This window comes from Haliotis rufescens, unplaced genomic scaffold, assembly GCF_023055435.1.
Source record: "Haliotis rufescens isolate VD_foot unplaced genomic scaffold, xgHalRufe1.0.p SCAF_72, whole genome shotgun sequence".
Lineage (NCBI taxonomy): Eukaryota > Metazoa > Mollusca > Gastropoda > Lepetellida > Haliotidae > Haliotis > Haliotis rufescens.
This window is the reverse complement of record NW_025964364.1, coordinates 787498-813272: the sequence shown is the minus strand read 5'-3', so window position 1 is coordinate 813272 and position 25775 is coordinate 787498. Positions and strand designations below refer to the sequence as shown.

Genomic DNA, 25775 nt, shown 5'->3' with positions numbered 1-25775 from the left:
ATAGACACTAACATTAACAACAAAAAACTCAGAATCATAAACATCTATCATACTAAAACCCAACCCTTTAACCAAGAAGACCTTAATGTACTAACCAATCATCTCACTACTAACACCCTTATACTCGGAGACTTCAACGCCCACCACCCCCTTTGGGGGACTAACAATTTTTCTGATAAATACGGTAACTTAATTACAGAATGGATTAATAAAACTAACCTCATCTCACTCAATAACAACCAACCCACCAGATACCCCACTCACCTACCCTAAAATCCCACCGCAACAGACATCTCCATAGCTACACACAAACTTGCCAGCATGGTCAACCGGGAAGCACACCAAGACACCTGGGGCAGCGACCATGCCCCCATCAAAATAGCCTTCAACCACCAACAAAATACACCTCCCCCAGCTCCACAACCTGACCCCAACAACCACACCCATTACACCTTCAACTATAACAAAGCAGACTGGCAGCTGTTCAACAAACTATGCAAACAAACAGACACAAATCTACTCTACAATAACAACATAGACCACTTCAATGACAACTTTACCAGCACCATCTACAACATCGCAATCAAATCCATCCCTACCAAAACACACACCCACACCCTCCCCACCACTCCCTGGTGGACTGCTGATATTCAAAAACTCAGATACAAAAGAAAAAGAGCCCTAAATAAAAGTAAACGAGATAAAACTAAAATCCAAGAATTTCTAGACCTACGCCATCAAACTCAACAAGCCATCAAATCCGCCAGGAAACAAAATTGGGAAACATTCTGTTCTACTCTAAAAATTTCTAAAAACAACTTGCATACCATTTGGAACAAACTTAAGGCAATAAAAGGGGTCAGGAAAAAGACCTATAATCCAAATTTCCAAAACATCAATAGTAATAAGGATAAAGCCAATCACATGGCCAATCATTTTGCAAAAGCCAGCAGTTCCGCCAATTAAAATAATCACCGGAACCAGGACTGGTACCCCCCCTACTACACTCCTACTAATGACCAACACTCTCTCCATCACACATAGGATCCACCAAACCATACTCAATTACTGGGCTGGGGCCCAACACAACCCTATCTCCAACACAATCAAAAACCAATATGCCGACATCACCAAATACATAACCCTTAAATTCAAACAACACCCTAACATAGCGCCGTACATGTACCACCTTAATCACCTAACCCAGACTCACAACCTCAACACAATCACTCACCCCCATCCCCTCATTACATCATTGACCTACCCACCCCCGAAGTAGACACCTCCTTACACGCACTTTTCCAATCCCAGCCAAAACTCCCCACACATGAAAAAACAAAGCTAGCACTCGCCCAAATACAAAGGGACTGGCCCTCACACACACACATATATACTGACGCATCACAAAATACTAATCATGTCTCAGGGATAGGCCTACATATAGACCTTATCCCACCTATCTCTACTAACTTTCACTATCTCAACCACTCCAACAACAATACTGCCGAACTACTTGCTATTCTCACAGCTATCCACTCTACCAAAACAATAAACAAAAACAACTTCTTAATCATAACGGACTCCCTGAGCGCACTCAACCAGATCAAAAACAAACATTCCAAAACCCGACCCGATCTCATCAACAACATCATACATCTCACCCACAACTTAGCTACCCATAATAAACATATACAATTTCTCTGGTCCCCGGGGCACTCAAACACACCCGGCAACCTTATAGCACACTCTCTAGCAAAAACTGCTACCACAAAGCCATCACTCCAAATCTACTTCCACACATCTAAAACAGAAGTTAAAAATCTATACAAGAAAAGCATTAATTCCCATAACCACAGCCAACTCTTGCAACTCTCCAACTCCCCCTGGATTAAAAATGTGTACTCTAAGCCCAACACTAAAAGTCGCAACTATAGTCCCTACCCGCAACTAGAATCATAAGCGGCACATACAACCTAAACTCCAACCTACACAGACAAAATAGACACCCTGACGGCAACTGCTCAAACTGCAATACACCTGAGGACCTACAACATATCATAAACAAATGCCCAACATACGCATCCCAGCGCTCCCAACTCTACCATTCCCTTCCCCCCTCCCTCCATACAAACCTGGACAAACTCTTCTCCCCCCTCAATGCCCAACCCATCTATAATGCCATTGCCACTTTCATCACCAACAGCAAGTTAACAGCACGATTCTAACCCAAATACATAGTTCATCCCCCATTCGCCAAATCTCCCCAACCATCTCACTCAATAACCAAAACGGATCGAGATCCAAATCCAAGCAGAATTTCACTTCTCCGACGTCCGCGCCCTAAGCTCGGTTAACCATAACATCTTACTAGAACACCACACGCTCCAACACACGAATAACCAAGTTCGCCAACTCTTCCCCCCCCCCCCCCCCCCACCCCACAACCACCACTAAGTAGTCTTAACCCCTTTTTCCTTTTTTATTATTACTTTGAGTTAGGGTAATAAAGCAGTTAAGCTGCTGAAGTACTAACTCGTCATAGGTTTTCCCCCCTCCCAACTTACAGTCTTTTGGGTATGGTGTTTACTTATTTCTCTCATTATTCATCGTTTATTAATTAACCCCACCTACCCCGTACGCGAAATGCAGTAAATGCGAAGCGGACGTTAAACCATTAAAGAACGAACGAACCACACACGTCGCCATAGTTTGTTTACTTCCGGTATGACCGGTCGCCATTTTCGCTCGGTCAATCTAACACAGTTTAACCAAACCTAATCCTGGGATTACGAACAATTCATCTATATCTGTGGGATATCGAACTCAGAGCACATCTACCTCTGCCCAGACACCGATACACGGCCCATCGGCCGTATGGCCAAGAGACTACAAGTCTACTAGCCCCGTCTTTCCATCTCTCATTATCGCTGCTAAGTATTCATTCCTTTTTCCCTCCACCCTCTTACTTGCATGCTTATTTACCCCCAAAGTTCTCTTGTTTATTGTTTGCTTGTATATTTGTGTTACCCATACTGTACTACATTCTACTCTCACGTAATGAAAACGCCGATAAAGCAGCTAAACTATCCCTCAAAATCCCAGAAATAAGCTTAAACTTACCCATCTCAAAATCAGAAATTAAAAGTGTAAACAAGCAAAAAATCCACACAAAAATGGCATAACCTATATCTAAACTCAAATAGCCAAATCAAAAAAGTGCTCAGCAAACCACTAATCAAACCAAAAATTCTCCATCCATCCAAAAAAATCGACAGAGTAATCACGAAACTCCAAACAGGACACACCAACCTAAATAACCACCTAAATTTTTTTTAAAAACACACTACAGGTAACTGCCCACACTGCAAACAACCAGAAACCCCAGAACACGCACTCATCCACTGCACACACTACCTAACACATCGAACTGCATTACAAACCACCCTCAATCTAAACAAGGCTCTAACTCTAGAAGCAATACTAAACCCACAAAATAAACTAGAAAACTTCAAGGCCTTAGGCGTATTCTTAATAAAAACGGAACTAATAAAACGCATCTAAAAACACAATAACCTACCAAATCAAAATCACATATACAAACAAACATCCACCATACCCAGCTCCCTTAGTTCTCCTCCCAAATCCAATCGGCATCTATTCCAAATCTCAAAATTCCCAAATTCTATATAAGCAACCCCTAAAATCCCCCTCTTGGGTTGCACAGACCACTTTCGCCCCTCTCGGAAACACATTAAATGGCCTGGCCGGGCCCGTGTGCGAAATACGCATCAGTCGGAAAGCGCACGTTCCACACGTGCATTGGCTACCCGGAGAGGATTCATACCCCCATCAGGCGGAATAATATATCAAGCTACCATTATTAGCAAATCGTTGTGCTTCAATTGATCTAGATTCACTGACCTACCTGGCTAGTTACCTGCCAACAAAGGGATTCGGCAATCGGATACCCAAGCCGGCCGGCTGGCCGCCATTATTCGAACCGTCACCCCCCGAGCGCTACCCCCAGGACTCGCCATCTGGCATAGATAAGTCTCCATACCTAATCCCTTATTCCCTGTAAATACGTTATTTCCATTTATATCAACCCCATTTTTTTGTTACCTTTCCATGCATTATTGCCATTATTCTATGTCATGTAAATACTTGTACATAGTTGTTTTTTGTCTCACCATTACCATTGTATATCCAATCCCCCCCCCCCCCCCCCCCCCAATACATTTACTGCCACGCCTTTGAACATAAATCCTCTGATTGCAAAAAATCCCCCCTTTGCCCTAAATGTGGTTCCGAAAACCACGGCATACAAGAATGCTCGTGGTTCCCCTACTGCGTAAATTGCAATGCTGAAGGACATACTTCCAATCAAAACACCTGCCCCACCAAACAAAAATACATTCTAAAACTTAACTCATGCAGTACTACCCGGACGACCCTGAGGACTCTCCATACCCCTACTCCGAACAATCCCTTAACTCAACTATCAATTCAATCTCTACCAAAAATCCTTCGCAACCCTTCAGACCACCTACCTTAAAATTAAACGCTAACACCCCCGGCACACTAACCAGGCCCACTAACAAACCCCCCTAGTCTAGCCCCCATCCCCCCAACTCGAAATCAGTAATGTCCTTTATACAATGGAACTGTAACGGTCTCCGACCCAACGGACATGAACTAAAAGCTCTCATAATTAACCGGAAAATCCAACCCGATATCATATCTCTTCAGGAAACCCTCCTCTCCCCTAGACACTCTTTTACTATTCCCGGTTTTCAATTCTTACGTAAAGATAGGCCCAATACCCAAAATAGACCCGGCCCTCCCCACGGGGGGTTGGGCCTCTACATCGCTGATTCCCTCCACTATAAAACCATTCCCATCCCAACTCCCAATCTTGAAACCCTTGCCATCGACACCAACATCAATAACATCAAGCTAAGAATCATTAACATTTACCACACCAAAACCCAACCCTTCAATCAAGAAGACCTTAATGTCCTAAGTAACCACCTTACCACTAATACACTAATACTAGGAGATTTTAACGCTCACCACCCCCTCTGGGGAACTAAAAAATAAAAATAACTCACACCCAAGCCCACTTAAAATACCAACCCTCAAATCTCTTCGCTAGAACAAACAAACTCACCAAACCAACCCAAAAATAGCGTAGAAACCAGTTAAACACCACTCACCCAGTCACCCACTCTACACACAAACCCCTCTCTTAAGCTCAGCTCACTCTCCTCCCCCCAAACAAAACTTTAACGCTGCACTCAGCAATATGCCAGCTTTTTGACGGCGGTCTGTAAATAATCAAGTCTGGACCAGACAATCCAGTGATTAATATAATGAGCATCGATCCACGCAATTGGGATCGATGACATGCATCAACCAAGTCAGCGAGCCTGACCAACCGATCCCGTTAGTCGCCTTTTATGACAGGCAATAGACACAAGTTATTAATACATACATGTCCATATTACTTGTACTTAAACAAGAACTTAAGACATACATAATCTGCAAAACAAGACCTGCAAGTAAAAATGTTCAGTCACACATTTGAAAGTGTTCATTCAGATGTGTATACTAATTATCAAATTCATTAAATAATCTTGTGGAAATTACTGCAATGTGAATGTTACTTCTGCTTGTAGCAGCCTTCAAGAACATATGGATCAACAAGAAAGACGACTACACCCGCAGCATCACCGGAAAGAAAGCAGACCACAGACGAGCAGCCAGGAGGAACAAGAGAAGAACAGCAGTAAGTGATAATTTGCCATGTAAATATCAGTAGGTTTCTTTTGCTATTTGTAATGCAGGATAAGTATACAAATGTAAACAAATAGTTAGATTTTACTAAGTTTCTTTGTTGGAACATAAATCATTCTTCCCTATTAAGATTAGATAAAAATCTAAGAATGTTTCGTATAAATTATTGATAACTGCAACTGCAAGCAGAAAGAACATAAATCAATACTGGCTGATTTACCTTACAGCTGTTTACCTTACATTACAGAAACAGTAACTCATAAGTGAAATAATTAAGTCGTTGCATACCAATGGCAACAATCAGTTTTCATTAATTCTGCAGAAACTGAAGTCCCGCCAGAACTCACTGGACCAGTGCCCCAAGCCAGCAGCCTGGAAGGAACGCGTACAAGATGTCCTCACCCGGGAGTGTACCTCTCCAGATGTAAGCGACGATGACCAGCCTGGGATGAGATGGGTTCACGAAATACCGTGGGAGTCCACACAGATGGTGGACATAAAGAAGTATTTAGACGAACGGACCGAGGCTGCTCTGAAGCATGTGAGGAGACCACCCAAGGCCAAGCTGGAGTACGACCCGATGAGGAGCTGTGAGGAGCCCATGCCGAAGAAGTTGCCGTCATGGGCCATTCGATCCACGCATGTGAGAGATGGTAAATGTCAAACGCTCTTTTTTAGACTTGTCTGTAGTTTATGAATGTGGGACAAAAACGTAAATTTTAAAATTCACATTTGGATTAACAAAACGGTGACCTTTCATTTTGTGACCAGCCATTTTGATATTCTTGGGGTGGAGCTGGGATTTTGTGTGATAACCAGTTATTTTTTAATTAACACTATAAGCCTGCATATCTCTTTTAGAAAATCTGTCAGCAACAATGTAAATTGTGTTGCAGAACATTCCCCTTTTTTAACAGTCTGTAGCTTAATTAGTTTTTCCATAAAATCCGACACCCCTAACATGCGTTTGATCGATAGTTTTCTTGGTAAATGAAAGCCCATATGTAATTATGCATCTGTTGATGATTGAGACCATGGGTTGAAATGTGGCTTTTACTCAGATTTCGGCAGTATTGCAGATATCTTGAGAGGGGTACATCAGTAACAGATCTCTTGCATTGTACTTATGTGAGCAAAGCTTAATCACATTAGACATGGTTCTGTCTTCTTTGCCTCGGAGTATCAAAATGAGCATTCAATGTGGAGGTTTTGTTATTTCCAGCCTTGCTTGAGTCCAGCCCCAGTCAGCCTACACCAAACAGGACAAGCGAACAGTAGGTTGTCAGTATAGAGATCAGGTAATTAGTATTTTCAGGGTTTTATCTTGGTTTGAGGTGGGTCTTTGTTAAGGGTATACATGGCAAAAGTACGGATATATTCCGAAAATTGAATCAAAATATTATTAATTCAAATTGTTGTACACGTTAGTCTTGCTCGGAATGTTACAAATATTTAACACTAAAATGCAATCATTTTGTTCTTGCAAAAAGTTGCCGGTCACAGGCACTTACTCGTTAGTTCCTGAGATAAACCCTGATTATATTTATTTAGCACTATTTGCATTATCATTTGGGGACTAACACACCTTTTTAGCATCATTTGTTCTCACATCTCAATTGTCATGTTGATAATGTATTGCCAACTGCAGTCTACAGTAAGAACACTAATGGGGATTCCATGTAAGAATATAGATCCCCTGCAAGTTGGCAGCACCCCATGGTTGCTGTAGGAGGTAATTAATTGGGTGGTTTTTGGTGTCGGTGACTTAATTACATGTCATTACATGTGCCATGGATTGATGCTCATGATGTCAATCATTTGATTGTCTGGTCTAGACTTGATTTCTTTACAAAACGCCATCATGTTTTGTAATTGAATGTTGCTAACACCCAGCTAACACCCAGCTAACGCCACACCCAGCATGATGTCATCATGAGCATTGATCTACGCAATTGGTATACAACATGCATCAACCAAGTCAGCTTGTCTGACCACCCCATCCCTTAAGTCGCCCCTTGCGACAAGCATAGTCGCCTAAACTACAGCAAAAACATGTTTATTCATCATTAGAACCTAGTTACGAGTAACCATGACACAGATTGAGATATGTTAAGGTGGGGCTTCACTGTATTGGGCTAGATGTAAACTTGTAATATTATGGAGCAAATGAAATAACACTGCATTGTTGAGATCATTTCATATTTCCTCCTACTTTGAGTGAGTATGGTTTTAGGGCGCCTTTAGCAGTATTTCATCATCGGAAAATGCACTTCACACTTTGAACCCATGTGGGGAATCGTACCCATGGCTTTGGTGCGACAGGCCAACGCATTAACTACTTTGCTCTTTCATTGACAACTGATGTAGCCGTTACAAGACAGGAAAGTTTCTATTGAGTAAACAGAAAGAAATTGTTACCTTCAGATAAATTTATTTGTGCTACAAATTCAGATTTTCTGTCTGAGAAATTGTTGAAATGCCTCAATTAAATGGTTTTCAAGATTTAATCAGACAAAAAATCAGAAAGATTGTCATTTATTGTATCATTATGTTTGTTATCATTGATTATGATAATACATAATGATATTTCAAATGTCATCCTACCTGATTCCATTTTGGATTTCAGTCAAGTGTAGGCCCTCATTATCACAGTAGGGTGTGAGCCCCAACATGAGATAAGGGTGTGTGACGAGGCCACACATTAACCACTAGACTACCCCACCGCCCAATCTTACTTTGACAACTTGTCAACTGATGTAGTTTCAAAACAGGAACAGTTTCTATTGAGTATACTCAGAGAAATCCTTACCTCAGATGAGATTACTTTGTGATACAAATTAAGACTAAAGATTTTTTGTCTGTTGAAATACCTTTTTCAAGTTTGAATCACAGACAAAAAATCTGATACATTTATTGTATCATTGTACATTTATGTTTGTTATCAATGATTTTGCTAATACAATGATATTTGGTATGATTGTGGGTTCGAATCCTGGTTCTAGGTTTGTCAGCACCATACCCGTGCTCGTGGGTTTCACCGAAGTGGTAAACGTCTGAGACCTGCATCACTTCGAGCTTTCCTCCCACATAAGCTGATACGTCACGATATTACTGGAATACTATTAAAAGCGGCATTAAACCCAACTCACTCACTGTATTTGTCTGATCAAGGATAAGTTATTTTCAGGTCACTGTAATGTAACTGGTATATTGCTTAGTGTGTTTTTCTTATTTTGCATTCTCTCTCTCTCTCTCTCACTCTATTTTGTTTGATACTAACTAGTTTTCTTCATAATGCACATTAGAATAGCATTTGATTTGCATTTTAATTTATTTATCCAATTTTATCAATTAAGTCTCAGGGATTCAAGGTTTGCATAGGTCTTCAGTACCTTATGTTTGCCTATAATGCTTCTAAATGGATTGGGTGGTCAATAGCAATGATTTTGTAGATGGTGTGACAATGTACCATGGTGGTGTACGACATTACATCTATCACTGGTTTCTCTGGTGTAGACTCACTACTGTACAGGTCACTGCCATGTAGCTGGAATATTGCTGAGTGTCATTGAGCATTCACTCACTCATTTTCCTTTCGTACTCATAAGTATTTCTCACATTGCACACTAGAATAGCATTTGCATTATTTGTTGAGTTGTTTAATTTTAATGTGTCCTTGCACATTATATCACTGGATTGTCTGGCTTTGCTTCGATTATTTACATACCAACATAATTTAGCTGGAATATTGCTGAGCTGATTTACAAAAACTGACAAATCAAACCTTCATGAGAACACAATTTGTCATCTTCCTAGAGAAGCCATTGTGTATAGTTGATTATGAATAGTACTTATTTATTTATTATCCTATTTATTTCATGCATATAACCAACCAATTTCTTTTCAGTACAATAGTGCAATAACTGTCTATGTGGATGTCTTTTTCTTGTGAAGTGTGAGTGAATGTGCTTGAGTGCTATTTATGTTGTGAACATGATAACTATGATCAACTACTGTGTTTATATAGTATGGCATTATTTATTCAATTTCACCCAGACCAATCTAATAACTTTTAACATTGTCGTAAGAGGCGACTAACAAGATCAGGTGGTCAGGCTCGCTGACCTGGTTGATGCCAATTGCATTGGTCGATGCTCATGATGTCAATCACTGGATTGTCTGGTCCAGACTCGGTTATTTACAGACCGCCGTGCTATAGCTGGAATAGTGGTGGGTGCGGGGTAAGAAATTACAAATAGGTTGTGAGTATGTGAACTTGTGCGTGCTTGTTATTTATTGTGTCAGTTAATGGAAGTCATAGTTCACCATGGCTATTTGTCACTATCATGTGAATACTGTAAACTCTGTGATATGTACATACAAAATATAATAACTAATAAATGATCTTAAGCATTGTTTGTTTGTTGTCCCTTTTTATCATGTAGTATATTTTGTTTTCTACCATCATTACTGAATGTTCAAGTGAGTTAAGGTATGACATGTGGTTTGTCAACTTGTAAAATTGATAAAAGTTGTATTAAACACATTGTATTCAAAGAACCACAAGAACTGATACGTTGGAAGGCACAGCAGTACAAACTTGTGAATGAATACTCAGGTGTCGTTTTAGTTTCATGATTATTTTTCATGAAATCATTGACACTGGCTCAATACATTAATGCCATACTAAGTCAAACAAATCATTTTACTGCCTTTTGGTATAAAAATAATATCTCACAACCACACTTACCTTGGCTGATGATTAATATTCCTTTACTTCCTGGCTGTACTCTATGTGTATTTCATATATTTGATACAGTCATTTCTGCATCTAGCACTGCTTTGCCAACTTAACTGGCACTAGACTACCCTGGGTACACAGATGTTAGAATGTTGTAATAAGCATTAACCTCAATGGAAATAAGTGCTTACTTAAACTACATAAATATTACATACAATCCAGCAGTTCTCCCAGATAAATATGTTAAGCAGCTTAAGTCTATTGAGGTTGTGTAAACATCACACTTCCGGAGAATGTTTTTGGAGAACATGTTAGTATTGCTGTCAAAACAATTACCTGTTGCAAGCTTGGCATCAACGGTTTGGGTGATATTTAAGTGACTGTCATCTTTGAGACCAAAGCTTTCAACAGAGCTAAACGAGACCCCTCTCATCTCAAAACAGCTCATGAACTAAACCACCAAGTCCAAAACCTAGTTAAAACTGCTAACACCAAAAACTGGAAAAAATTCTGTGAGGAGCTAAACCGACGCTAGGAAGGTGTGGCGCAAAATTCACGCCATCCGAGGCATCAAACGGCACAAAAAAGCCCCAATATAAACAACTCAACTAACCACACCCAAAAGGCCAACAACCTAGCCAAACACTTCTCTAAATTTAGTAGCAACAGTAACTTCAGTAAGAAATTCCAAGATAAACTAAATAAAGAAATAAAATTCTCCAAAGAAATCAGACAAGACAACCTAGAAATAAATCAACCTTACACCATAGAAGAACTAAATCACGTACTAAACAATAGAAAAAAAGGAACAGCCCCTGGCCTGGACCTCACCTCTTACCAAATAATCAAACACTTACCTACCAAACTACTCCAAACTTTACTTAAACTATACAACCTAGTTTACCTAAACGGACAGGTCCCATCCTCATGGAAGGAAGCTCTAGTAATCCCAATACCTAAACCAAATAAACCAGCAGATCAGGCAAACTCCTATAGGCCCATATCCCTAACCTCAAATCTCTGCAAAATAATGGAACTTATGACTAAAAATAGGCTACAGCACTACCTAGACCAAAACAACATCATAAACCCCGACCAAAGCGGCTTCACTCCTGGCCGATCAACTCTCGATAACCTTGCCCCACTAGAACAGGATATAAAAACAGGACAGCTAAACAAGCAATACACCATAGGCATATTCCTCGACTTCTCTAAAGCTTTCGATATGGTATGGCACCACGGGCTAATACAAAAACTAAAAAAAATAGGACTAAAAGGCCAAATAATAAACTTCATCCAAGATTTCCTAAACAATCGCAAAATTACCGTTGGTATAGACCATACGCTATCGGACCAGTGTCCCCTAGAAAATGGCACTCCCCAGGGCAGCATTCTCAGCCCAACCCTCTTCAATATAATGATAAATGATCTATTCGAGGGCTTATCCCCTAAACTAAACACTTCAAAATTCGCGGATGATGGAGCCCTATGGATCCGCACTAAAAGCAATAAAATGGCAGAAAACTTAATCCAAAAATCTCTAAATAAAATACAACAATGGGCAGACAAATGGGGCTTCTCCCTTAACTCAGATAAAACAACAGGAGTAGTATTCAAACATAAAAACATGAAACCTGCCTACCCAATCCTCCAGCTAAACAACCAAACAATCAAATTCCAAAAACAAACCAAATTCTTAGGACTTATTTTCGATCAACACCTCACCTGGGAGGCTCACGTCCAAAACCTAAAAACTAGATGCAGCAAAGACCTTAACACATTAAGATGTCTCACCGGCTCTAACTGGGGAGCCTCCAAAGATACCCTCCTCTCACTATATACAACACTAATTAGATCAAAACTAGACTACGGCTGCGCCATATACAATACCCTAAACAACTCTCTAACTAAAAAACTTGACTCAATACAATACCAAGCCCTTAAACTAATTACACGCACCCAACATGGCACCTCCTACACCTCACTTCAGGCCCTTACAGGAGAAATGCCACTAAATCTACGCAGGGAACATCTAAGCCTTAATTTCTGGGCCGCGTCCCAAACAAACCCTCTCATCCAAAACCTAATTAACCAAAACATTAGCCCAAGAAACCAAGCTCTAGCTCGCAAACACCCCTTACTCACCCCAATATCCCAAAGAATAACTAACTACCTCAATGAACACCAAACTCAAAATCTTAAACAAAACTGCAAAAAATCAAATATCTTCACCCCTAAACTCAAAATACCCCAAATAGACACAACGCTAACTAACCAAATAAATAAACAAACCGACCCAAACATAGCTAAAACCACCACACTTTCATACATACACGAAAATTGGCCAAATTGGTGTCACATATACACTGACGGATCTTCAGACCCGATCTCCAACCACACAGGTTTCGGAGTCCATACCACACAACCAGTTATATCCACACAATCTTACCGACTCCCTAACAACCAATCTATATTCACGGCCGAACTTATGGGCATGGCCTCAGCCCTGCATAACCAACAATCAAAAAACAAAACAAAAATCCTAATTCTCACTGACTCGCTTAGTGGGCTACAAGCCCTCCAAAACAAAAATACCAAAAAACGACCTAAATTAATAAACCAAATACTTAAAAGCTCCAACGACCTAACAAAAGCAGGCAAACAAATAACCTTCTTGTGGATCCCCGCCCACGTAGGAATTTACGGCAACGAAAGCGCCGATAAAGCAGCTAAATTATCTCTCAAAATACCAGAAATAAGCCTAAACCTACCCATCTCAAAATCAGAAATCAAAAGTGTAAACAAACAAAAAATAACCAAAAAATGGCATAATCAATATCAAAACTCAAATAGCCAAATCCAAAAAGTGCTCAGAAAACCACTAGCCAAACCTAAAATCCTACACCCCTCAAAAAAAATTGACAGATTAATTACAAAACTCCAAACAGGACACACTAACCTAAATAACCACCTAAAACAACTTCAAAGACACACCACAGGCAACTGCCCCCACTGCAAACAACCCGAAACCACTGAACACGCACTCATCCACTGCACCCACTACCAAACACACAGAACCACACTACAAACCAACCTCAATCTAAATAAGGTTTCTACTCTAGATGAAATACTAAACCCTCAAAATAAACTAGAAAACTTCAAGGCCCTAGGCGTATTCCTAATCAAAACAGGCCTAATCAAGCGCATCTAAAAACTAATTAATCTACCAATCCAAAATCCAATAAACATACATACACCCACCTCACCCGGCTCCCTTAGTTCCCTCCTCCACCCACCTCGGCATTTATTCCAAATTTTAAAATTTCAAAAAATCGATATAAGCAACCCCTAAAAGCCCCCTCTTGTGTTGCACGCACCACTTTCACCCTATTCTTCACACTATTCTACTTTCTTCCAGATATATTCACCATTTTCCCACTAACTTTGAAATATGAATAAGATAAATGTGTACGTCATGGGACACAGTTTTGTCAAGAGGCTAAGCACTCATGCTCATGGGGATTTAGATCTCAATGGGGTCACAGCACATTTTCGAGGGATAGGTGGTGCTGATGTAGCCAGGATGATGGAAGAGGTGAGGCAACTCCCTCAAGGATTCTGTGGGATAATTTTCATGCAGATCGGTAAGTAAAATATGTATTGGCTTTTGTAAGTGATTTTGTTATTAGATTTAGCTTAAGATCCTTAGTCATAATACCGGCCATTGACCCATGGTCAGAGAACTAATATTGGACTTAATTAAATTTAATCATAAATATCAAATTATTTAGGGTAACTGTTTGCTTATTTTGTTTATTTTGAAGGCTTATAACACCCAACTCCATTGTCCAATCTTTTACAACTATTGTATTTTTCAGGCGAGAATGACATCAGTTCTGCAAGAGGCGCTGGGGAAATTGTAAACGCGATGGAAAGACTTGCTTCCCATGTCAGTGCTGCAATGCCAACATCACATCTGATTCTTGGATCTCTATTTGACAGACTCAAGCCAAGGGGCATGAGCAGAAATGCTTATAGTAAGAAAATGAGGACAATTAACAAGACTCTCCAGGAACAGTTGGGAGACAACCCTCATGTCACCATATGGGACCACAGCCGCCAGTTTAACATGCGGGATTCCTTGTTTCTGCCTGATGGTGTCCACTTAGTGAATAAAGGGAACTCTAAATTTTACCATTCAATAAGGAAGGCAATTGTACGCAACATGCCCCATTGATTGACAGAAGATTGACTGAAGGCTGTAAAAATAAATAAAAGATTTGCATGTAAGCACATGAAATTTTGAGCATCATTTTTGTCTTTATTTACCAGGATGACCAGTTATCTATGGGGTGAAAAAAGGATCACTGAACAACAAATTTGGTTATAAATACCAGTTCTTTTGGGTCAGTCCAATGACAATAAGTGAATGGCAGTTGATTCTGGTTGAAATCTTTATAATTATTCAGGTTGTAACATTTTGTGTTACAGTGTCAATGACACGGTTAAGAAGTTCCTGGTGCCTGAAGGGCACTTGATTTTTGTAGTTTCTAATTGAGGCTTTAGATTTTAGTAGGTTCAACCAATATCCTTATTAAACAGTCAACTTAGCTGAAGTAATGATTCATTACATACATGTTTTGGTTTAGGCTATCAAAATCAAATAGGATAATCCATTTCATAGTGTAGATTAATTGGCACATTCAGCTTACTCCGTTGTATGAGGACAGCCTGTAAACAACCCACACAATTGTTATAGCAAGCAGGATCCCTTCCAGTTGGGGTCACTCAAACCATTAAGTCTCCTATTGCAAGTACTTTCCCGAGGACTTGTTTATGTCCATAAAATCCACAATTTATATCATTAAACAATAATGCCCACTGAGTTTAAGCTATCTGAAAGGCAGAGGGGGAAGTTTTGTTGTTTTAGTGTTTACTCCTTATGAAGTTACACTATATGTAAGATAAAACTGATTTAATCTCAAACATTACTGAGGATATTGAGGAATGTGATGACTCAGAAAATCACTGCAGTTGAATGATATCCCACACTGACACATTTATTGTTAAAAAATACATGAAGAAAATTTGCATCCGGATACCTTCCGGAAACCTTCCAGATGCCTTCAGCAACCTTCAAATCTCTCGGTATTTTCAAGATAACTTTTTTATATGTTTCACACTTAAGTGAACAAAATGCACCCCCCAAATTTTGACATTTTTTTTGGAAGGTTTCCGGAAGGTATCCGGGCCGGATCCAAAATGGGAAGGTTTTTGCTGTGCCACAGACACACCCTCACTCAACAGGCCAACAGACACATAGACATCGACTCGGCTAAGCACCAAACAAGAAATCCAACACAGCATCCAAACCAACCACTTCTACCCACACCACAACCAAACAACACCCGACATTTAAAATCCCCATGGGATGGTATCCTCCAGGAAGTACACCAAGCAACAACCACACACATCCACCACCCACATAACCCCCAAACCTTCACCACACCCAAACCACTCTCTGCATCCACACCCGCACGCAAAACAAACCGCACCATACCCGCCACCCCCCAACCCAACACCATACAAGATACAGCCATCAGGGCAACAACAATCATACCCGAGCAAGCACAACCCGAAAATCCAAGCAGTAACCCAACCACGGACACACCCAGCATGCACCCACAAACATTACAAGACACGCAAACCAACATGGAGTGTGAGGAAACAAACGAAAACGATGAAGATTTCATCACAGATGATGACATAAACGAAATCACTAAATCAGCTCCTAAACAAACCAAAAATCGCAAACGCAAACCTCCAGTTCTACCAAACTCCAAACTAAATAGCCTAACAATATCGCTAGCTTATATGCTTAGACAAATAAACCCAGATGCAAGCACCAAATCCCTACACAAAGTAACTTATAAACTCAAACTAACCAGTCAAACCTACGCCAATTTCGGCGAAAGCTTTAACGCATTAATCTCCAACTCATAGGAAAAACCTAAAAATACCAGTTCAATCTCCAAACGCTAAAAAAACAAATAATGACAGGCCTAAATATCTTCCAGTGGAATGCCGACGGGCTTAACTCGCACAGCCACGAACTCAAAGCTAAATTTAAGCTAAACAAAGGACCGCATATAGCATGTATCCAGGAAACTAAATTCTCAAACAAATCCAAATTCAACCTACCAAACTACAACATAGTCAGACTAGATCGACCCAAATCCAAAATAACTAGAGCATCAGGAGGCCTACTTATACTAATTAGAGAGGATATAAGCTATGAAGAAATCAAAGTTAATACTCCAAACCTAGAAGCCAATGGCATCCAAATCACCTTAAAAAAACAAAAAATTAATATCATAAATATCTACCATTGGCAACAGAAAATCCAACCGGAGGATCTAAATATACTCAAACAAATAGGCAACAAATCAATTATGTTCCTAGGAGACTTTAACGCCCACCACCCCTCCTGGGGCACGGGGGATAAATTAGATAACGACGGCAAACTAATCTCAGAATGGATAGAGGCTAATGATCTAGTACTACTAAATAATAATCAACCTACCAGGTACGATAAAAGCAATAGAAACATGTCGGCTATCGACCTAACTATATGCACAGCAGACCTAGCTCAAAGTACCCAATGGGAAGTTCACGACGCCCCCCTAGGAAGTGACCACTTCCCAATAAACATCACCATAGGTAACACCAACGTCCCCAACCAAACCGAAAACTCAGAACCTAAATTTAACTATAACCAGGCTAACTGGGATAAATTCCAAAATATCTGCAACCAAGGTAATCTTCTCAACCCCCGACCCCAAAGAATTTCCAGGACTCCCAACTATCCAAAGCATTAACATAATCCCCCCAAATTTTGGATTAGACCTGGAAATCATCCCCCCCCCACCAAAAGAAACAAACAAATACCACAAAAAATAACAAAAGGTCTATTGACTCCCCAACAGAAATTCATACTGTGTCAATTGCAATGCCTTTTCAGTAAGGACTGTAAACCTTTACATTTTTTTAGGTTGCACTTCCTTGTTTATTCTTTACACTTTTTCCTCCAATAGTATAAGTGCAACCGTGTGCGACATGCACTATAGTGTAAGTTATTACACGCGGAAAGCGCACGTTAAATCTCCAATGACCTACCTACCTCCGTCGTTCCATCTACAGTTTGTACTCCAAGCTAGCAAGACCTCTCCAGCCACCCAAGCCTCCTGAAGCCAAGCACAGCATGGCTGATAGCCAGCCAAAGGAGAGCCTCTAGGTAACTATCAAAACACAAATCCATCCTTTCCTACAAATCACTACTCTACACAAACAAAAACACTTACACCCAAGCCACGCTCAAAACCTAAATCCACTGAAACAAACACCCCCTCTCACCACAAAGCCTCAAAAAACAACACCTAAATACCCAAGCCCTCCTAAAACCTCTTTAAACATGCATGAAATACTCACATCCCCCGCCAATATGACATGTCGGGTTGTGTGCAATGTAAATGGCCTAATTGCAGCACTAAAACAAGTTATTACTGGTGTTGTTTTTCCATCTGCAGTTTATGATAGAATATGTAACTGAATTTGTAATGAGTAAGGATGAGACATATGGACGAACAACTTCTTTATTACAATTAGGAGCGATGGTTTCGTTGAAGGTTCTGACACCGTTATCAAGCAAGTGTATATATAGTGTTTATACAGTTGAGTAGGTTTAAGATCAGTTACACTGTTGTATTTGCAATGAGTTGTGTTTCTGCATGAAGTTAGTCAGTGAATGCAACAACTGTGTCTATGACACTTTTGGAGGAACATACACTCAAGCAATGCAGAACTTACCAACAAGAAAGGAAATGTATTCAATACTGTGAGATGACATTATGTGCCAAGTTGGGTGGAGAAATATAGTACGGTTTTCAAGATCTGTCCGGAAACGAGGACTACCGCCATTTACAGTCTAAACCAAAGTCGTTGCCATGGAAGCTCGTAAATTTTATTTTTTTTTAAAAGCCAAAACTATCAAAAGACACCAGTTCACCACTAGATCTATCTATGTGCCAAGTTTGGTGAAGAAATATGGTACGGTTTTCAAGATCTGCTCCGGAAACGAAATGTGACGGGAGGACGGACGGCACCCAATCCTATATCCCACTTCCACTTCGTCGCGGGGGATAATAAAACTCACCAATTAAACAACCCAACCCAGCTCAAAACCAACTCACCCCCAAAACAACACTCTATACACCCACCACAGCTATCACTTACCACTACTCACGTTTTGGGGGTTGCACTTTAGTAGTGTAGTGTAGTGATAAAACATAAAACAAGCAGACTTACCCAAACCAGCTACCATCCCACTATACAATTACCATCTCGCACCAAAGTGTAACCTCGCCTATTGATGTTTTTATCATATCATGAATATTAATGAGTTATATTTATTTTTACTTTTTTATTTTCCTACATATGCCAGAAACACGGACAAAAGGGAAACTTCCCAAAGGGTTTGCAGAACTTTAGAAAGACGGCCTGTCAGACCATGTCGCTGGAATGCCTCTCAACAAACAGACAGTCCTTCGCCTCCAAACAGCCAACCTCAAACTTAAAAACTAACTATTTAAACAACAACTTACTTAACTTTTCAACAAACCCTCCCATCTGTCTAAATTAGGCCCCCACCATATCATTTATTAAGTCAATTATTATATTATCAGCCATGGTGATTTTACATTGGAATTGCAATGGTCTCGGGGCAAATGGGCATAAGCTTAAGGCCCTCATAGCCCAAAATAAAATTCAAACCTTTATCATAGCTTATAAAGAAACCCTTTTATCACCCAAAAAGGCCTTCAAAATACCAGGTAGCCAATTCATTCGGAAAGATAGCCCCGCCGAATAGAGTTGATAGGGAGAGTTTTGTAAAAACACACCGTACTTCGCAGAAACTCACATGTCATGATCAGGAGCCAAGTGTACCAAACACACCCGGCTTCGCGGAAAGCACGTGCCTTCCGTGAAGACCTTGTCAATGATTGGAACATAATGACTGAGTTTCTGAGAGTCAGTTTGGACAGTAAAGCGGTGTCTTGGGATACCCCCACAACAAGAGTACACCTTTCATTATATTGTATTATATCTGAATGTAAGCATTGTTTGCAGTTCATTGTGCAACCTGCGCTTGTGATATGAAATGGAACAGTTGTTTTTTGTTATTTATACAAAGTGTGCTGCTACTGGGGACGGGGGGTAGAGGGAAGGGTCTCCTCGATCTCCGTGATGGAGACTGATGGGAACTTCTTCCTCCTGAAAAAAAAAAGCCCCAATATAAACAACTCAACTAACCACACCCAAAAGGCCAACAACCTAGCCAAACACTTCTCTAAATTTAGTAGCAACAGTAACTTCAGTAAGAAATTCCAAGATAAACTAAATAAAGAAATAAAATTCTCCAAAGAAATCAGACAAGACAACCTAGAAATAAATCAACCTTACACCATAGAAGAACTAAATCACGTACTAAACAATAGAAAAAAAGGAACAGCCCCTGGCCTGGACCTCACCTCTTACCAAATAATCAAACACTTACCTACCAAACTACTCCAAACTTTACTTAAACTATACAACCTAGTTTACCTAAACGGACAGGTCCCATCCTCATGGAAGGAAGCTCTAGTAATCCCAATACCTAAACCAAATAAACCAGCAGATCAGGCAAACTCCTATAGGCCCATATCCCTAACCTCAAATCTCTGCAAAATAATGGAACTTATGACTAAAAATAGGCTACAGCACTACCTAGACCAAAACAACATCATAAACCCCGACCAAAGCGGCTTCACTCCTGGCCGATCAACTCTCGATAACCTTGCCCCACTAGAACAGGATATAAAAACAGGACAGCTAAACAAGCAATACACCATAGGCATATTCCTCGACTTCTCTAAAGCTTTCGATATGGTATGGCACCACGGGCTAATACAAAAACTAAAAAAAATAGGACTAAAAGGCCAAATAATAAACTTCATCCAAGATTTCCTAAACAATCGCAAAATTACCGTTGGTATAGACCATACGCTATCGGACCAGTGTCCCCTAGAAAATGGCACTCCCCAGGGCAGCATTCTCAGCCCAACCCTCTTCAATATAATGATAAATGATCTATTCGAGGGCTTATCCCCTAAACTAAACACTTCAAAATTCGCGGATGATGGAGCCCTATGGATCCGCACTAAAAGCAATAAAATGGCAGAAAACTTAATCCAAAAATCTCTAAATAAAATACAACAATGGGCAGACAAATGGGGCTTCTCCCTTAACTCAGATAAAACAACAGGAGTAGTATTCAAACATAAAAACATGAAACCTGCCTACCCAATCCTCCAGCTAAACAACCAAACAATCAAATTCCAAAAACAAACCAAATTCTTAGGACTTATTTTCGATCAACACCTCACCTGGGAGGCTCACGTCCAAAACCTAAAAACTAGATGCAGCAAAGACCTTAACACATTAAGATGTCTCACCGGCTCTAACTGGGGAGCCTCCAAAGATACCCTCCTCTCACTATATACAACACTAATTAGATCAAAACTAGACTACGGCTGCGCCATATACAATACCCTAAACAACTCTCTAACTAAAAAACTTGACTCAATACAATACCAAGCCCTTAAACTAATTACACGCACCCAACATGGCACCTCCTACACCTCACTTCAGGCCCTTACAGGAGAAATGCCACTAAATCTACGCAGGGAACATCTAAGCCTTAATTTCTGGGCCGCGTCCCAAACAAACCCTCTCATCCAAAACCTAATTAACCAAAACATTAGCCCAAGAAACCAAGCTCTAGCTCGCAAACACCCCTTACTCACCCCAATATCCCAAAGAATAACTAACTACCTCAATGAACACCAAACTCAAAATCTTAAACAAAACTGCAAAAAATCAAATATCTTCACCCCTAAACTCAAAATACCCCAAATAGACACAACGCTAACTAACCAAATAAATAAACAAACCGACCCAAACATAGCTAAAACCACCACACTTTCATACATACACGAAAATTGGCCAAATTGGTGTCACATATACACTGACGGATCTTCAGACCCGATCTCCAACCACACAGGTTTCGGAGTCCATACCACACAACCAGTTATATCCACACAATCTTACCGACTCCCTAACAACCAATCTATATTCACGGCCGAACTTATGGGCATGGCCTCAGCCCTGCATAACCAACAATCAAAAAACAAAACAAAAATCCTAATTCTCACTGACTCGCTTAGTGGGCTACAAGCCCTCCAAAACAAAAATACCAAAAAACGACCTAAATTAATAAACCAAATACTTAAAAGCTCCAACGACCTAACAAAAGCAGGCAAACAAATAACCTTCTTGTGGATCCCCGCCCACGTAGGAATTTACGGCAACGAAAGCGCCGATAAAGCAGCTAAATTATCTCTCAAAATACCAGAAATAAGCCTAAACCTACCCATCTCAAAATCAGAAATCAAAAGTGTAAACAAACAAAAAATAACCAAAAAATGGCATAATCAATATCAAAACTCAAATAGCCAAATCCAAAAAGTGCTCAGAAAACCACTAGCCAAACCTAAAATCCTACACCCCTCAAAAAAAATTGACAGATTAATTACAAAACTCCAAACAGGACACACTAACCTAAATAACCACCTAAAACAACTTCAAAGACACACCACAGGCAACTGCCCCCACTGCAAACAACCCGAAACCACTGAACACGCACTCATCCACTGCACCCACTACCAAACACACAGAACCACACTACAAACCAACCTCAATCTAAATAAGGTTTCTACTCTAGATGAAATACTAAACCCTCAAAATAAACTAGAAAACTTCAAGGCCCTAGGCGTATTCCTAATCAAAACAGGCCTAATCAAGCGCATCTAAAAACTAATTAATCTACCAATCCAAAATCCAATAAACATACATACACCCACCTCACCCGGCTCCCTTAGTTCCCTCCTCCACCCACCTCGGCATTTATTCCAAATTTTAAAATTTCAAAAAATCGATATAAGCAACCCCTAAAAGCCCCCTCTTGTGTTGCACGCACCACTTTCACCCTATTCTTCACACTATTCTACTTTCTTCCAGATATATTCACCATTTTCCCACTAACTTTGAAATATGAATAAGATAAATGTGTACGTCATGGGACACAGTTTTGTCAAGAGGCTAAGCACTCATGCTCATGGGGATTTAGATCTCAATGGGGTCACAGCACATTTTCGAGGGATAGGTGGTGCTGATGTAGCCAGGATGATGGAAGAGGTGAGGCAACTCCCTCAAGGATTCTGTGGGATAATTTTCATGCAGATCGGTAAGTAAAATATCACTGCAAAAAAAATCCATATATACAAGCTTGTATATCCTTTGGAAAGATGATATTTCCAAAGGATATACAAGATTGGAAAGATGATATATACAAAATATACAAGTTTGTATATATGACATATACAAAATATACAAATTTGTATATATGGTGTATCCAAATTTGTTTTGTTTGTATATATTGGTAAAGGGAGATAATTATTATGTATTTGTGTATAATTATGATATATGTGCAAATTGAAGTGTTTTAAGTTGAGCACTGTGTTTCTTTGTATATGTTGATAAAGGAAGATAATTGCTATGTATTGCTCTATAAATGTTTTGTATGTGCAAAATAGTATCAGCAAGTTACAAAAAACTGATTTAGTGGCGGGGTAACATTACTGGAAGGTTTAATTAGTACTCCACACTGTTAGCGGGAGTACATACTGTCCTTGCAATGATATTGACGGGTGGGCGGTTGAGGCGTCTGGTACTTTTCCTGGCGCGGTGCTTGGTATGTGAGTAGACTTTATGGTCAAATGCACAGAGGGGATTAGCTGTCGGGGGCGATTGCTTTGGCGGTAACTTCTGTATTGAAAGTGTTTGAGCTTGGATTTGTTTTACGGGGAGGCCGCGATGTGTTTTGTAACATGCTCTCGTGCACATATGCCAACAGAGTGGATTGCACAGAGGATGAAAACTATTTTATCACTACTTAAAAGTGTTGAATTTGGTTTGTTCTGAGCTGTCGGTTTCATTGTAGATATACATTGTTATAATGTGAAATCTCGGCGGAAACGCGGAAAATCGCGTTTTGTAAAACGGTGGTCCTTGGGGGAAATTGTATTATGAGCAACCGGATGCGTAAATAACGTGTGTAATATATTCCCGTATTATATTTTATAATACTTGTTCTTTAAATATTGTTATCAATGCGAGAACGAAGATTACCTTGAAAAAACACAACAGCATGCATATGTTCTAGCAAAAGGAAACTTGATATATATTCATTTGGCTTAATTTCTACTTTGGAAAACTTAGTTGGCGCTCTAAAAGCTTGACGCTGTATAATTTGGCACGCGCATGGTTGGGTGCAAACCATATGTACATCAATAATAATAGTAAAAATAATAATAATAATAATAATACATCATGATGGCAGTTTCAATGTAAAGATTAAGTATTTTTAAAGATATGGAAAATAAATCTTGATAACTGCTTTAATCTTTGATCTTTGGGAAAATAATAATGGAATTGGTTGAGTGACTAACGTATTCTACTTTAAAAGTGACAGGAACGTGATTTACATAATTAAAATATAGAATAATATACAAATTATAAGAGAGGGTTTGTGATTTATTTTGGGATGAAGTCAGTATTTAACTTGCGCTTTCCGACATTATGCGTATTTCGCACACGGTTAAGAAAAAAAATGCAATTCATTTATTTATAAAAAGTACGAATGCATCAATCCTACATCACAGGACCATGTACATAATTTGTTGAATGTTATTTCGTGAATACACAAATTGCATAACACATTCCCTGAGGACAAACCCAAATTGCCCGTCCCTTTGTGACAGGTGTTAATTAGAGAATGTATTGCCACCATATTATGTCCCGGCACTTTTATGACATGTAATGAACCTAGTCAATCCCTGGGTCTGTAACAACAACATGGGTCTAATAAAATCAAAGTAACATAAATGTTACGTCATTCGAATTAAAAAAGAGACTGAAAAATTGTAACATGAATATAATTGCCCTTTTGAGGGTAATATACTTTTGGGAAAATATACGTTTTCTTGTATTTATGGACGACTTCACACAAGCTGAAAAATTAAACATATGTTTATATAGCTATATTTACATACATGGCATTAACATGTAATAATAATATTGATCATGTTTGTTAATTTGTACATTTCGTTGTTATTGGTATCCTGAGTATGTTGTAATAATGCATGTGTTCTGATCTTATTTGACGTAGATTACATGAACTAATAGAGTGACTTTCTTTCATCAGCGTGGAAGGATTACCCACACATATACCCTTAATCCTTTGTCAAACAGAAAGAAGTCATATAGATATCATATCTAACTGGTACTAAAAGTTCACAATCAATCTCCTCTGATAACAAACTTACATTTAATATCCCCAAGCTACAATACCAAGCATGCTCATGGAGTAATTATGAGAAACCCGAATGATATCCTGTCTACGTGGTCACACCCGGTGATTGTTAAGACATTCAGACAATATGGCAGTCTGTATTCATTTCTTATATCCCAAAAGTCCCCACCAAGCTTCCTTTTATTAACATTGGGATGAGGGGAGATATACATATTGTATTAAATAATACATCAATACATCAAAACAGAACAAAAAAGATAGGTCAACAGTGCGGTTGATGGAAAGGGGTTTCCTAAGAAAAGTTATTTAACTCTTTAATACTTAATACGTGTCTCAAAGTATGTATTAAGTCTTACTACTAGTTATTATATATGTGCAAATCCACCCGAATGTCGGATGTACATGGCCGATTTCAAAATAGCTAAATTAGGCACTGTTCAAATTGTTTCCAATAAACCACTGATTAGAAACTCACTTAACCTTTAAAATAGCATCGTTTCTAAATATATTGTAGTTGGGGCATGTGTAAAAATTAATGCAGTGTACCATTGTGACAGCCACAAGAGCATGCATGATGTGTTATCTGAGATGTGTTTTTTAAGCCGATGGAAGTTTAAAGTGACAAAATCTGGTATCATGGCTTAACTGAATATAACATTGTCTAAGTTTAATAATCCTATTTTTCCGGTGACTATTCCAATTATTAATGGT

The 25775-nt window shown here is 39.5% G+C and overlaps 1 protein-coding gene across 1 annotated transcript; it reads left to right on the top strand.

The window, feature by feature from the left end:
• Positions 1 to 5659: 5659 nt before the first annotated feature.
• Positions 5660 to 7827, top strand: LOC124127199. Its single transcript, XM_048388484.1, has 3 exons — positions 5660 to 5788; positions 6119 to 6449; positions 7019 to 7827. Exons 1-3 carry the CDS (start codon positions 5660 to 5662, stop codon positions 7072 to 7074), a joined length of 516 nt encoding a protein of 171 aa, XP_048244441.1. The 3' UTR covers positions 7075 to 7827.
• Positions 7828 to 25775: the final 17948 nt, after the last annotated feature.

Bases quoted from the DNA above. Each gene is read 5' to 3' on its own strand.
- LOC124127199 (XM_048388484.1), top strand. From the start codon at position 5,660: ATGTTACTTCTGCTTGTAGCAGCCTTCAAGAACATATGGATCAACAAG. The intron at 5,789-6,118 runs GTAAGTGATAAT...TTAATTCTGCAG, and splicing joins GGAACAAGAGAAGAACAGCA to AAACTGAAGTCCCGCCAGAA. The intron at 6,450-7,018 runs GTAAATGTCAAA...TGTTATTTCCAG, and splicing joins ATCCACGCATGTGAGAGATG to CCTTGCTTGAGTCCAGCCCC.